Source organism: Malaclemys terrapin, chromosome 13 (assembly GCF_027887155.1).
Source record: "Malaclemys terrapin pileata isolate rMalTer1 chromosome 13, rMalTer1.hap1, whole genome shotgun sequence".
NCBI classification, from domain to species: domain Eukaryota; kingdom Metazoa; phylum Chordata; order Testudines; family Emydidae; genus Malaclemys; species Malaclemys terrapin.
The window spans coordinates 16,018,721-16,034,791 of NC_071517.1; the positions used below are offsets into that span (position 1 = coordinate 16,018,721).

The following is a 16,071-nucleotide window of genomic DNA, read 5'->3' on the forward strand; positions in this document are numbered from 1 at the left end:
GATCTTTATCAAGCTTTCGTAAAACTACAATACCCACCTGGGGAAGTGAGGCAACAGATTGACAGAGCAAGACGGGTATCCAGAAATCACCTACTACAGGACAGGCCCAACAAGGACAATAACAGAACACCCCTGGCCATCACATACAGCCCCCAGCTAAAACCTCTCCAGCGCATTATCCACGATCTACAACCTATCCTGGAAAATGATCCCTCACTTTCACAGACCTTGGGAGGCAGGCCAGTCCTCGCTACAGACAACCCCTCAACCTGAAGCAAATACTCACCACCAACTACACACCACACCACAGAAACACCAACCCAGGAACCAATCCCTGTAGCAAACCTTGTTGCCTACTCTGTCCCCATATCTACTCTGGCAACACCATCAGAGGACCCAACCACATCAGCCACACCATCAAGGACTCATTCACCTGCACATCCACTAATGTTATATATGCCATCATGTGTCAGCAATGCCCCTCTGCCATGTACATTGGCCAAACTGGACAGTCCCTCTGCAAAAGAATAAATGGACACAAATCGGACATCAGGAATGGTAACATACATAAGCCAGTAAGTGAACACTTCGATCTCCCTGGTCATTCTATTACAGATTTAAAAGTCACTATCATTGAACAAAAAAACTTCAGAAACAGACTTCAAAGAGAAACAGCAGAACTAAAATTCATTTGCAAATTCAACACCATTAATCTGGGCTTGAATAGGGACTGGGAGTGGCTGGCTCATTACAGAAGCAGCTTTTCCTCTCCTGGAATTGACACCTCCTCATCTATTATTGGGAGTGGACTACATCCACCCTAATTGAATTGGCCCTGTCAACACTGGTTCTCCACTTGCGAAGTAACTCCCTGCTCTCCATGTGTCAGTATATAATGCCTGCATCTGTAACTTTCACTCTATGCATCCGAAGAAGTGAGCTTTTTACCCACGAAAGCTTATGCCCAAATAAATCTGTTAGTCTTTAAGGTGCCACCAGACTCCTTGTTGTTTCTTTAGGGTTACTCCTGTTCATTTCAATGGTGCTACAGCGGTATGAAAGGGGAGGATGCAGTAGTGAATCTGTGTGTGTGTGTGTGTGTGAATCTGCACACTGCAAGGTGTGTGGGGAGGGCAACGTCTTTAGATATCCATCCTGCTTAAGAATTCTCTGGATATTTGTGCTTACAAATAAAAGCCTCTGCAAACCAAATCTGAAATTCTCCTGTGAACATGGACTGAAATCCAATGCCTCTTCCTCTGCTAAGTATTATCATTTCTAAAGCATTTGAACCCTGTCTTTCAAGCCCCAGCCTGCACATGTGCACGCACAACTTTCTTCATGCAACCCCCTCCGCCCCTTTGTGTATTTCTTTGTGCATCAGCCCCCGTGCGACAGATTCCATCAATAGCAAACTGCATGTTCAAACCCCATTGAATACATGGAAAATGAAATTAGACGAAAATTCCACCACCTGAATGCATGAGCATTCGTGCACAAAAAATGCACATGCCAGTGTGCGTGTGCAGAACTGGGAGCCAGCGTGAGTCCCTGCTGGTGTTCAGACTCCCAGTATTTGCTTTATGGTCAGTGTATTTTTTTTGCAGGCAAAACATCTAGATTGATAATAAACAGCACATGGGGTCAGGCCAGGCTGAAGAGAGGAGTCTGGAAAACCTTCCTGCCTTTGACTGCAGTCAGGGCCAGGTGCTCGCACATTTGCAACTGACTAGTATCATGGAATTGGACCACTGAGTTATAAAAAAGTGTGCACCACCCAGCTAAACAGAGACCCTGGCCCAATCCCAATTCCAGAGCATTTGATGCCAAATTCTTCCTGATTTCAAAAGGACCAGCATTAGGGCCTGTGTATCTCTGGTTACAGATATCTGGAGAAGGAACTAATTGTCTGTCTGCTCGCAAGTCCAGGAGACTGACAGCCGGTCTCAGGCCTGGTCTCCACTGAAAACTTAGGTCAACTTAGCTACTTTGCTCACAGGTGTGAAAAATTCACACCTGGAAAGATGCAGTTCGGCCGACCTGAGCCACGGCATAGACGCTGCTGGTCGCATCGACCAAGCTACTGCCTGTTGGTGAGGGTAGATAAACTACAGATGAAAAAACCCTTCTGTTGATGAAGCAAGTGTCTACACTATGGTGCTGTGCCGCTCTAGCATCCGTAGCATAGACAAGCCCTAAGCAATCACTCTCACACTGGCTAAGACGCTTAATCCCATCACTGGAAGCAGTTAAGACGGGAAGTGCATAGTGGAAACTGTGGGTGCAGCCTGTAATTGTTGCATTCTCTTTCAGATGAGAAATTTGCATCTTAGAGGCCGGGACGCAGCGTGAAGTGTGAATGAGTGAATTGACGGGGGAGCTGTACAGATCAGAGTGAATTAGAACACACCCACTTGAGCAGCACATCGCATCCGAAGTGTTCACGTCCTCCCCCCTTCACTCCAAGGACAATAAAACGATCCTAAGTTGTTTTGAACAAACATATGAGGAGCAGTTTACCATTGGCATAAGCAGGCACAGCTCACGGCAATGACTAGTTTGGCCCCATACGATGCTATTTAAGTAAATAAATCCACCGCTTCTGACGTGGTTAATGATGACTAAGAAGTCACGATCATTCCTTTGACAAGCCCGGGAAAGGCGGGTCAGGTAAACATTGCTTAAAACTGGCCTGTTTCAAAAGGTTCTCCCTTGTCCTGGGGAATCATATGACAGAGGTGGGGGGGTGGGGATATTTTAGATGCAGTGAGGTGTTTGCCTCTTTTCAAGCTGGGGCCCAAATGGTGCTCTCGGATCCCCGCCGCCCATCACAGCTGTGCTGCGGTTCTGCTCTCAGACTCTCTCACCCACGTCGGCGATGGCGCCGTGTGCGCAGCCAGTGAGAACGTGCAGTAGGCAGCCATGGCACCAGCTGGGCAGAGCTGGGACTCACGGAACTAGCATTGGCATTCTCTCAGGAGTAGATCCTGCCCCTTCCGCAGCAGGCATGGAGAGCCCCAGATACAGCGGTATTAGAGCAGTCCTGCAACCTCTGAATGCGAGCAGAGGGGAGAGACAGGGTTTGGGAAGCTTGCGAAGACAGCGTGCACAGTGAGGCTTGGGGACAGAGGCAGGAGCAGGCCAAGGGAGGACAGTGATGGTCAGGGCCGGCTCTAGGTTTTCTGCCTTCCCAAGCGGCCGGGGAGGGGTGGGGAGGGGGGAAAGCCAGTCAGCAACACTTTGGTGGCAGCTCAATCGCGCTGCTCCACTCTTCAGCGGCAATTTGGCAGCAAGTCCTTCACTCCCTCTCTTCCTCTTCGGTGGCAGCTCAAAGAGGAAGAGCAGGACTGAGGAACCCGCCAACGAATTCCCGCTGAAGACCCGGACATGCCGCCCCAATAGAGGATGGAGTGCCGCCCCTTTGCATTGGCCGGCCCAAGCAGCTGCTTCCTTAGCTGGTGCCTGGAGCTGACCCTGGTGATGGTGGACTCCTGCTCTCCAGAGATCCACCAGGGTGCTAGAGCAGAGGAGGCATAAAGAATTCCTCCTTTACATTCCCTGTGGCACACCCCGTTGCTACTGGCCCTCGGCATTGGGGGGAGGGGAATACACAGAGAACACGGGGCTGGGGGTGTATCATTCTCTAAGGTTAATTTAATTTTAAACTTCAGGACCGTGCAGGATGCTGTCGTCTCCATGTGACTGCAGGAAACCAGCAGCTAGGCCTACAGGTTCCCAGCGTAGAGCTAGTCACACAGGTGCTGCCAGCAGGCCTTGGGCAGTCCATGGCATATAAGCGCAGCATGCAGCATTTGTAGTCACCCACCATGCAGCACATGTGTGGCCAGCCTGCAGTATATGCCATGTGAGTGCAGCACACATGCGCAACCTGCCTACAGTGCATGGCATATGCTTGTAGCCAGCTGCCATGCAGCATCCATGTGCTGCCAGCATGCACAGCAGGTGTCCACCATGGGGTATTAATGAAAGGCAAAACCTCAGCAAACTATGGACAGATTCGACCCTGGCATGGCTCTGGGTTCAACCACACAGAACAGACAGCATGTCTACACTGTACCGTCGCACACTGGAGACCTACAACAAGCATGTCACATCCGGTGTTCACATGCAGTGGACATATCGCATATGTGGGGCCAAAACTTGCCCAAGTTTAATCCACTTGGCATGAGAGACCTGGGCCTAGGCATCACTTAAGTCCCACACATACCCTCAAAATAGAGCTTCCGTGGGACCTAGCTGTAAGAGGTGCAGAGGCTGTGTCCAGGCCCCCTGCACAGGGGGGAATCTTCCCCTGGTCCCTCCTCTCTAAGCTGGTCTCCGCTCCACACTGTCAAGTCCTTCACATTAAATCATTCAGCACCCAGCCTGATTCCCATCGAAGTCAACAGGAGTTTTGCCATTGACTCTAATGGGAGCTGGAGCCAGCCCATACCATAAACTTCATTCAAGTTTTCCCCTCACAGAAACACTGTTGCTTTCGTTGTGTACTGGCAGGAGCTTTCAGAAGGCAGGGACAACGGTCCCCAACTGTCCCTCCTCCTCCCTCAGCACAGGGGCAAACACTGCAGAGGCAGGATATTTACAGGTTAACAACTATGACAGAACAGGTAGTGGCGGGATGTTTATAAGACAAGTGCCAGGGGATGGACATTTAGTAACAGGGCAAGTGGCATTACAGCCTGTGCCATGTATTTACTGGGAGAGCGTCTTGGTTATTTGCAAGGTTGGTGGCAGGCAATGGGTCACGTTACATAGCAGGCGTGTGATGATTTCTGATACCTGCATTAAGTCACAGATGCCATTGGCCAAGTGTAATGACAAAACAATGTTGGGAGCACGCAAGGAAGTAGCTACAGGGCATTAATCAAGTAAACCCTATGTAATTACTAACCCAGTTAGGAGGACTTACACAATAATTGTGCCAAGTGATCTGTCTAGTATTGGTTACACTGACACTTAGTTCTCTCAACACAGCCTACTGAAACCTGCTGGACACACAAAGGTGTGAGTGAGCAGAGAATTGAAATCAAGCTGCATCGTAGCGTCTTTACTGCTCAGCCCTTCCTTGACTACGAAATGCTACCTGCCGCCTGCAGTCTGGACTTTGGTTTGTCTTCTTGTGCTAGGGCCGTCCAAAGCATCTCCAGCACTCTAAGGCAAGAACAACAGTCCTCTCTTTCTCTCTCACTCTCTCTCAATGCTAGCTCCAAATGATGATCAAACCGGCACCAGAGCCATGGAGAGGATGAAAATGAAAAGCATGCAGCTAGGTTAAATGCAGCAGGCACAAAGTGCATGAGACTGAATCAAGGAATGGGGATAATAATGCAAGAACTTAGATGCAAGCCAGGTGGATTATAGGTGGGGTTTTCCAGTCGGTTTGCTAGACATCTGTCTCCCCAGCTTTGGAATCATTTGTAACCCTTCATAGCATTCCCTTGCGTTTGTACAGCTCCACAGATCCAGGGATCTCAAGGTGCTTTATGCAAGGCCTCACAACAGGGACTTTTACAGATGGTGGAAATGAAGGCATACAGGAGCGGAGGAGTCCACCCAAGGTCACACAGTGAGTCAGTGGCAGAGCTAAGAATCGAACCTGGCTTTGACATTCAGTCTTGTGCCTTATCTACAGGCCACCTGTCCTCCGCAAATCACTCAGCACTATCACCTCCCTCCCTCTCAAAGCCCTTTCTCCTCACCGACAAAAGAAAACAAAGGGCTGGGAAGTTTAGATGATATTAGCTGGGGCCGGCGCCCTTTGCCTGATCCCCAATTTGAGGCCCAGGCGTTCAGGGAAGCAAAGACCTGCACGGAGGAAAGAGCAGTTCTGATCAGAGGCCTGTGTGTTCACCGGATGAGGAAACGACAGAACAACAGATTCTTTTCTCATGACTCCCGGAGCACGGGCACTGCCCTGCTGTAGGAAAGACAGCAGTCACCAAAAGTGTGTAGCCCCTTGCTTAGAAACGATCGCTCTGATTAAGCCTCTCTTGCCAACTCCAGTCTGAGCACAGCTGCAAGAAGCCCATGCTGGATCAAGCACTGTGTGAAGGGGTTGGGAGAGGGGAGGCAGCTACCCTGGTGCTCAATCCCCTCCCTGCCTGCCTCACAAACCCTGATTTGACATCTAGAGGGACCAGTCCTTACTTGTCATGGAGCTCAGACTTTGCTCACATGAGGGCAGCACTAGTCGTTTGCTAGGGTGCTTTCCAAGGGCCACCGCCAAGGTGCACAGAATAGAGCAGACTGTAGCCTACCCTCCTCTTCGGTACTAAGGTGCAGCCTATGAAGACTACAGCTCCCAGCATGCAGCATTCCAAGTAGCTACTTAGGGCCCATAGTGAGCCACAGCTCTCCACCGAGGAGGACAGTGGGTGGGCCGTGGGGGTAGGGTGACCAGACAGCAAGTGTGAAAAACTGGGACGGGATGGGGGTAATAGGAGCCTATATAAGAAAAAGACCCAAAAATCGGGACTGTCCCTATAAAATCTGGACATCTGATCTCCCTACGTGGGGGAGAACTTTGGGCTGCATTCTGCTCTGGTGCTTTTCACTCAAACAAGTCACCAATAGTCCGGTTTCAAAGACTCCCCTTTGTGCACATGAGGTGCGTCGGGCTCTGTGAGACAAAGGACAGTGCAAGATCCCCGGGGTTGAAATGAGCCGGTGTCAAACTGGCTTATGCAGAAGATCTGGTATTTGCAAAATCTACTCGGGCAAAGCTAGCAGCAGTGAGGGGAGGATTTGCAAAGGCCAGGGACGAATTGTTTTCACGACTGACCGTGCTGCCCACCTCCGCCTTCTACCAGTGCTGCTGCGTGGAACCGCCCTGGGTCCTGTTTGCTGCAAGCACCGCACAAAAAGCTCCCTGTTCCTATCGCCGCGATGCATGTACACAGCCTCCTCTCTGTTCTGCTCACTCTTTATTGCCTGGCTTCCGTCAGCGAGCGCTGCTTTCCTGCCATCGCAGTCACTGTAACGGAGCCGGCTGCTCAGCCGATCGCCGGCGCATGGAAAGGTCCAGCTGAAGCTCTAGGGTTTCTTTCTCCTGCGTGGGAGAATCCTCTCTTCCCTCCTCAGGGGGAGGTGTTGAAGTTGATAGATGGGTCAGGTCCACTCGGGACAGTCGACCCTCCGATGACACGGGCCTGTCCTTTAGCGACCTAGCTGTACCTACAGGGAAACATTGCAGACGATTTAACTGACGGATTATCCAGTTGTCTGATTTTCCGTGCATCCTGGGCCGTGTCTCTGTTTCTGCACTCATCACCCATCCATCCTGCCTTCCCCATCCCTCATTTCCTGATTCTTCCCCATCCAGCCTCTTTTCCATCCATTATTACATCCAGCCACCCTTCATTTACCTACCCTGCTTCTATCCTTCAACTATCAGTTGTTATGACTCTGTCCACCCATTCATCGACATGCTCTTCTACAAATCCATCCATCTCCCCTACCTTCCACCATGTCCTAAGCCTGCTCCTGACATCCACTCCATGTTTGTTTATTGAGGACATCAATGCCCACACTTAATTTGCTGAAGAGCAAATTAAGTGTGGGGCTTCAGTGAAGCAGAGAATTTGTCCCTCTGTGTGAAGTTCATCCCAATGCAATCTGTTATTTCACATATCTATTGATGGATCTTTTCCTCCAGCCTTGCTGCTTTCAATCCATTTGTCCAATCAAACTTTTTGCCTTCTTTCTTTCCATACCCAATTCTACCAAGCTAAACACGTGCTCTTCCTGCTGAAGGCATGTACGTTGTCAAATGCTGTGTGTCTCTGTTTTAATGGTGGGAGGGGAATATTGTTCTCAGCTGTGCTGAGAGGTTCTGTGCTTTCCCAGCAAGCTTTTCACTCAGGCCATATTCTATTACAGTTGTTCTAGCTGATTGTGTTTTAAATCACGGCTCAGATCACATGGTTCTGCAGCATCACGCAGCTCACCCTTCCCAAAACGAACAGATGGATGGGCTGACACAGGGATTGCCAACAGATCCCAAATCCATCCATCATCAGGGTGTTTTTATGAAGGACACCGCTGAGCGCTAGTTTAGAAGAGTCTGCAATGTTGGTCGATATCTCCCCAGCACCAGTACGAAGCTTGGAATCAAGAACACGTCTTTCCTTCTTGCTTTGGGCTGCAGGCTGCCCTCAGCCACACGGCGCTGAGGGGACGGCAGAAAAGGCCCTGCCTCTGGGGCGGGGAGCACTGCTGCTTTCCCCCACGGCCCATCTCTCTAGCTCCCATGTGTGGCCCTTTTCAGGGTGGATGGAACCAGAGAGCAGCTTCCCCTCCAGTCTGAGTGGATTGAATCAGCAGCGTTTCCCCTTCTACGCAGCGAGTATCCCACTGGGTGGGGTGCTGGAGCAACTGCCTGTGGGGAGGATGAGGAGCAGCGCCGGGCGCTGGGGAGGTTCCCACCTGCAGATCTCAGGTGGTGGTGGTGGTGGGGGGGGGGCTGAAACACCTGCATGGGGCTGGGAGGAAGCTTTGCATGTGGCTGTTTCTTGTCCCTCCATGGGTTTTCCCCACGGATGGAGCAAGGGCCCCAGTGATTCCCCCCCCCATCATCCTCCCCGCCCCCCCGATTGGTTTACAGAGCCTGTCAGTGTCCCAGGGGTGCTTTTATTTCCTTGTCAGCTTTTGTTATCGCTGATGTCCTGACAAACAGCCTCAGCGCTGTGATGGGAAGCAGGTTTGTTCTTTAACTCATGCCCCCTCTGCTGGCTACCTCTGCAGCAGTTGGGCACAAATACTCCTGTGCTAACCGTGGTTAGTGGGGACTCCAGAGGCAGACTGGTGTGTCTTGTCCCTCGGGAGGGGTGAAGCCTCCTTGAACTCTCCTCACCTCAGCACCTCCACAGAGCCTGGCATAACCTACCCCAGCTCCACGTGGGGGGAATCTCTGCTAGGAACACAGAGAACGAGACAGAGGATTCCGCTAGGAGCCTCTCAGTAGCACACACTCATCAGACAGTAAATTCTCAGGGGGCTCCAGCTCCCATCTAGACCCAAGCGAGGTACCTGAATTGCTGGGGGAAGACAGTTTGGCGCTGTGCGGGCGTGCCGGGAGGCCAGCTGTGTCCATCAGGGTCGGCTGCCGTTGTGATGAAGACCGGGAGAGCTTGGGTTTGGACTTCAAAGGACCTGGTGGGAAGCATATGGGTAAGTGAGGCTTTCAACAGTTCTTGGAGCCATGTGGAGCCACCAGGTAATGGTGGCTCAGCTACCGCAGAGGATTGCCCATGGGAGTGCTGCGCAGATCTGAGATGGGTGTTAGCCTTAGACATTCTGGGCTACATGCATCCCTGATGGAATCTCCTGGACCTGGTGGAACTCCATTCAAGTCAGTGACCTGAGAATCTGCTGTCCAAGGACCTTTCACGGTGGAGTCTCTGTGGGACCCCATTGCGTGTGGCCACACAGCGGGAAGCCACCCAAAGACCAGGAAGCTGGGATGAGTGGAAAATAGCAGATTGCAGTGTATTTCACCAAGTGCAGTGTACCTTGCAGAGAAGTGTATCGGAGAAGTAACACAATGCCTCATGGGGAGTTTACTAGCACTCAGTGTTAAGGAGCAGCTACTTGAGAGGGGGCTGCATTCCAAGCTCACATAGAATCAGTGCTGCAATACTGCTGGGTGCTGTTACAGTGTCCCCTAACCCAGGATCTCAAAGCTCTTTACATACATTAATGAGAAAGCTTTATTATCCCCATTTTACAAATGAGGAAACTGAGGCAGCGAGCATGCAATTTCCCCAGCCCATGGCAGAGGCAGGAAAAGACCCCAGAGTTCTTGCCCCTTCATTTCCTTGGGGAAAGGTTTGACCTGATGCATTTGCTGAGCCCCTTGGGTGCTCTCCTTATTCCTGGGGATTAGCATGCAGATCTGAACAGGCACACACAGCTCTGCCCTGCCAAAACCGCCACCCGCCTCGGGCACGTTGTTATGTAACTGGCAAAGTCTACAGGAGAACAGATGAGCTACCAGGACTGTAAGGGAAGGACAAGTTCATTCAAGCTGCTGCTGTCACCTGGCAGTGATTCCAAGAGAGGAATGATGCACACAAGTGCCAGATGGGACGCTTGACTGTTGACCCAGTTTTCTCCCATTTTTGACTGGCTCAGTTGCATGCTCTGGTGTAGTGCCCTGGCTACCGGTGGGGATCCCCAGCACCTCATGAGCCCCATTGGCTGCTCTCTGACCCCTCCCCTCCCAGCGTCCCATTGGCTGCTCCCCCTTACTCAGTGGCAGGACACCACTGCCCTATGCATTCTTGCATAGGCTGAAGTTTGGCCTAGCTCTGCAGAATTTGGGAGCCATTCCCACGGCAGCCAACAGGGGGCAGTAGGGGCACATTCTTCAAGTTCTGCCTCTAGCCTTGGTGGGCTGTGTTTGTGTGGAGGGGGCAACATTTCAGTCATGGGCTAGAGCTAGTTCCATCCTGGGTCCAAGGGAGGGCGTGGAAGCTATAGCCGGGTCTAGAGCAGGGGTAGGCAACCTATGACACGCGTGCCGAAGGCGGCACGCGAGCTGATTTTCAGCGGCACTCACACTGCCCGGGTCCTGGCCTCTGGTCCGGGGGGCTCTGCATTTTAATTTAATTTTAAATGAAGCTTCTTAAACATTTAAAAAAACCTTATTTACTTTACATACAACAATAGTTTAGTTATATATTATAGACTTATAGAAAGAGACCTTCTAAAAACGTTAAAATGTATTACTGGCACGCGAAACCTTAAATTAGAGTGAATAAATGAAGTCTCCGCACACCACTTCTGAAAGGTTGCCGACCCCTGAGCCAACGGTTAGGTCTGAGATGAGCAGAGCGCTGAAGCAGGCTCCGAGGGAGCTCATACCTCCCATTTCCCAAGCTATTGTTTTAAGGATACCGATTTACAGGGGTTGGGGAGAGGGCCGGAGGTCATGTGAGCAGCAGATTCCATCCAAGGAATCAAGATGAAGGACAATCCCGTGGTTCGGGTGCTAGCCTGGAACAAATCCCGCCACAGACTTCCTGTGTGACCTTGGGCAAGTCACTCGGTGTGCCTCAGTTCCCATCTGTACAATGGGGATAACTGCACAGCCCTGCCTCACAGTGTGGTTGAGGAGGATAAAAATACATTAAAGATTGTCAAGTGCTCAGATACCGAGGTGCTGGAGGACGATATAATTACCTAATATAGCTAGATAAAGGCCTCCCATCATACAGTGGCCCTTTTCAGGGTGCCACGTGGACAGCAGATCCGTTTTGGAGGAACAGACGAAAGGGGAAACACCCTTCTCTTCTCTAAATCCCACATTCCTCAGTCTCTGTCTGGCCAGCATGATAAAGAAACAGTTGCAGTCCATCAACAGGCAGGAGATGAACAAAGGCTCCCCAAAGAAAACATACAGAGGATCCGAGACTTACCATCCTTGGCTGAAATTGATGGGAGCCGAGTGTCCATCCGCCCTTTGTAGATGTGTCCATCCAGGCCCAGGATATCCACCTCTTCATGCTAGGAAGGAAACGCAAAGATAGAACTGGTGTTGGTGCCAGTGGTTAAAGTCAGACTTGGGGACAGAGTTCTTTTTAAATGCCCAGCGTTTTTAAAAGAAAACAACAGTGAAAACCCCTGGGAATGAGCTGGATGGCATGGGCCAGGGGGGTTCGACGCAGACCAGTGACTCGGTAAGAACAGCATTGCTGGGGCCTCCTGGCTACTGCCTCTTAGTGGCTCCAGATCAATCTGCTCAGTTTGCAAGTAAACCACTAGCTTCTCTAACTGCTCGCCCTCCAAACTCAACTTGGGATCTGAGAGTCAAGCTGGGTTCTTTCCATCCTCGGTCAGAACTTGGTTAACGGGTGTGCTGATGAGACAAAAGAGAATCTAGCTCATGCTCCCAGAGCTGTGCTGGCTCTCCAGGGCTAACAGCAGTAACAACCTGTTTCAGTCACTAAAGTCAGCAGTGGCTGTTTGTATGTAGTCACTGTCCAGAGCGGGACCACACATATCAGTCCCATCCTCTGTGTACGCATGGTCTTCACAGTCACGACACTGGTATTAGAGAGAGGGTGATAGTGACTCCTATAGTTCCATACAAACCCTGATCTGTTCTCTGAGAGGAGTCCTGCCACGGAAGAGCAAACAATATTCTACCAAAAGGTGAACGGGCATCAGACACATCAGGGTCTGAAATGTACATTAAAGGAAATTACACCCAGGTGGCCAGATTCTGGTCTCGGATCTGAAAAGGCTACTGGAATTATTCTGGATTTACACTGCTAAAATTGAGACCTGGGGACTCAAGAGTTCCTAAACCACTTAGGAGCTGACATCATGTTGATTTTCAGGGGGCCTTAGGCTCCGAACTCACTGCTAACTCACCTAGGCATGTTTGAGAAGGTTATCCTAGATCTACTGCTTCAATCTTGCTGTCTCCACAAAGCAACGTGTGGCATATTGGAAAGGGGGTGTTAATATTTCATTGTAAAGACGCAGGGACAAAACCTTTCCCCTTGGCAGGAGGAAGGGAGCGGAAATGTCCCATGACAGATGCTACTGGTTTATTCTTAATACTGGAAGATGCTCAAATATCTTAGGGATGGGCACAATACAGGTACCTAAACAGAATGGATTTGGCTCCAACCCCAGAGGGTTATTAGCATTTCTAACCTCCATTCAGGCAAAGAAGAATACCTGTTCCAGACCCCCACGCAGCAGCAGAGTGAACGGGTTCAACACCCTGCAGTCACCTCCTTTCCCTTCCGCACGTATTTACTAGAAAACACCAGTATCGCTCGGGAATGCTGCCCTGCGCCGACCCCTTTGTACCTAGGGCACCATCCACATTAAGGAAATCCACACGTGCGCTGCTACATCAAGGGAGTTACGCCAGTATCAAGCCTGAGTGTGGACGTGCTGCACCGATGCAGAGTGGGCTTTGCACCTACGGTAAAGTACGTCACTGAATGATGGGATCAAGCTACGTGCCCAGCTTTGCATCAGTGCAGTGTCGCTAACTGATGTAACCACACTGAGATGGTAAGAATTTCCTTAATGCAGGCAGCTACTCCACCCATTAATTCCTCCCTGCCCCTCCAAGCCACGTCTCTTCTCCATCTCTGCCATTGTCACACCATCCTCATCCCCATCTCCATGTCTCGCTCTCTTACTCTCAGTCTCAATTTTCAGAGCCCTGGATAGTCCATCTCTCCCCCCCAATTCTCTATCGCTGTTACCCCGTCCCCGTAGCCCAACCTCGCACTGTTTCTCCCTCCCCCTCCATTACACTGCTCTGTTCGCTCAGATCTGGCAGGGACAGGCCAGGGGAGAGTGGAGTGGCGGTGAGGAGGCTCCGATGCGCATTCCCAGGGCTGAGCCGGTTCTGACTGACGGCAGTGCGCAGCAACCAGGCATGTCAGCACACTGTACAGGGCCTGAGGGGGGCTGTAGGCACCTGGGAACGCCCTGACTTTGTGTCCCTTTTGGAACAGGCCCCAACCCCATGTCTGGGGTGTTTCCAATCACGCCTTTCTTTCTCTGCCCCCACCCGCCCCAGGGAATTAATTGTGGGCTTGTATGTGAACTATTAATAGGGGATATAGCCCTGAGATTTGTTTCCCAGGGACTGAGACTTCTCTGACCATCTTGGACTCTACGGGGGGGCCAGGCCTGTGAGGGAAAAGGTCTCCTGAAAAGCAGAAGGTGCAATAAGAAAAACAACCCCTAGCTCTTACATAGCTCTTTTCAATCAATAGATCTCAAAGCACTCCACGGGATCATTGCCCCCATTTTACAGATAGGGAAACCGAGGCACGGGGAAGTAACGTGATTTGCCCAAGGACACCCTGAACCCGGGACAGAACCTAGCTCTCCTGAGTCCCAGTCCAGTGTTCTAGCCACTTGGCCAGTCACGATGACAGGCCTGGCAAGGGCCTTTGTGCAAAGCGCTGGAGCTAAAGGCACAGCAGAGGGGTGAGGTATCTGGGAGGCAGGTGCATCTCGGTGGGCAGCTGGGGAGATGTGGAAGCAGGGTTCGTGGGGGGGCAGAGGAGAGGGAGTGTATTGCTTCCTGCTTCACTCTCTGTGCTGCCATCTTTGCCAAAGGGGATCATCCTAACCGTCTAGTCTGACCTCTGTGGACCTCCCCGGTCAGGAGCGGGTGGAGCTGGGAATGAGAGACAGAAGCTGGAGCATCTGCTGTCCCTGACTCATTGGGGGTTATTCTGCACCCAAGATTGGGGTGGGGAAGGGTGGAATTTCTTTAGAAACTGCTAGAGAAGCTAGAAAATAAGCTGTGGTGCTCAGAGTCTCTGGGTGCTAGGGGTTCTGGAGAGTCCAGATACTCCAAGCCCCTCTGTATTCAGGAGGAACTCGGTTAGGAACAAACAGCTGGATTCTCAACTACTCCAGTCCCATACTTGGGGCAGGGATTTGGGGGATAATGTGGCTTCATGTTCCCCTTATTCTGAGGCTATTGCTGGGTCTGCCTGGTCCTCAGTATAAACTGGAGCAGCCTTAGGGCTCCTCTGACTTCTACTTCCCACTGCCCCTGAGAAACCAAGAGCAGACAGTGTGGTGTACCCCAGGCAAGCCTGACACACTCCTCTTGTCAGTGTAGAAACTTCACACCAGCTCTGCACTAGCCAGAAGGCCTCTTGCTCCAGGGAATTCTATGGGGGTGTTTCCAGCCTGTGTAAGGCCCTTTTACAGTACCAGTGCAGCGCACGCGCACACACACACACACACACACTCATGCAGCTGACACCTGGCCCAAAGGGTTTCCTTCCCCCAACATTTCCTGCATCTCCTATTCCTGGAAAAGCTGGTGATTAAAAAGGCCCGACTAATTCTCACCCTTACCAGCTCTGACCACCGTTTCTTATCCAACAGCTGCAGATACAGACAGGGCCCTGGCTAAAGGAAGATTTCTAAAAAGCCTTACGTTGCCAGATGATTCAAAAGTTAAATTCCCCAATGGAAACCACAACAGCCTGTTTTGGTCAAGTCAGAGACTTTTCCACTGTGATTAGCAACACTGGTAGCAAAAGCTGGGTTGCTGTGGTTTAAGTAGTGTTTCCTTTAGACCTGCTCTGAGCAGGGTAAGATGACCTGGGACTTAAAATTCCGGCAGCAGCCCCATCTATGGCTCAATATTATAGCTACCATGGAGCTGAAGTGGTGTTAGCAACTGAGGGTCGTCTTTGCAACACGTCCCGAGCGTAGTCAAGGCTTATGAAGAAGATACATTTTATTGACTCAAAATTATTAGCATCTTGTAGACAAGATCCAGACTGGCTCTGGGGCAATCTGACTTGGGATTGTATCTAGGAATAGAACTGTTTTTCTTGTGATCCAACAGCGGGAACTGAGGTGGAGGGGCCAGCCCCATGTCCCAGACAGCTCTCTGGGTACCACCAGCAAGCACACTGCACACTCCGGGTCTGGTTCTCCCTTGCTTTGCATATCCCTGGAGCCCAGTGCAAAGCAAGAGCGTAGCGCACTTCTGTCATGACCAGGTATTGTTTTACACCCACTTTGCACTGGTGTCAATGGTCACGCGAGGGGTGGGCCGGTGGAGAGTCAGGCCAGCTGTGTTCTTGGTCTCTCTCCCTCCCTGCCATCCCAGCCCCGGATACCTTCATCACTGTCAGCATGGCAGTCTCCTCGGGATGCACTGGCATACATTGGGCGATTTGCTGCAGCCGTGTGTAGCGCCTGTAGGGGTAGGTGAGGGTGTGGCTGCCGCCGCAGCGCCGAGGCATGGACAGGTAACCGTATTCCGCCATCTCCGCCATCTTGTCACTGTGGGACAGTGAACGGCAACGCTGCAAACTCAGCCAGGTAAACAGCAGAAAGCCTCCCCGACAGCCCAGCTCCAGCGCACACTGCAAAACCGAGCTGGCTTCTGGAGACCAGGCTTTCTATCTTCGTAAGTCACCATAGAAACAAAAGCCTCCTGCTGCCACGCCCCAGTGTTACCAGTGACCTGTGATGGGGAAGTAACTGGGTGTGTGGCCTTTATTGCGGCTTTAAGAGGGACAAAGAAAGCCTGGAAGG

General features: G+C 51.2%; 1 protein-coding gene across 1 annotated transcript in view; it reads right to left on the minus strand.

Moving 5' to 3' along the window:
• Positions 1-4,805: 4,805 nt before the first annotated feature.
• QRICH2 (glutamine rich 2) overlaps positions 4,806-16,071 on the minus strand; it is a 58,117-nt gene continuing 46,851 nt past the window's right edge. Inside the window, exons 13-16 of the mRNA XM_054046660.1 lie at positions 15,651-15,816; positions 11,439-11,526; positions 9,049-9,171; positions 4,806-7,194 (exon numbers count right to left, since the gene is read on the minus strand). Coding sequence (XP_053902635.1) covers positions 6,992-7,194; positions 9,049-9,171; positions 11,439-11,526; positions 15,651-15,816 — 580 coding nt within the window. The 3' untranslated portion in view covers positions 4,806-6,991. The remainder of the gene's footprint in view (positions 7,195-9,048; positions 9,172-11,438; positions 11,527-15,650; positions 15,817-16,071) is intronic.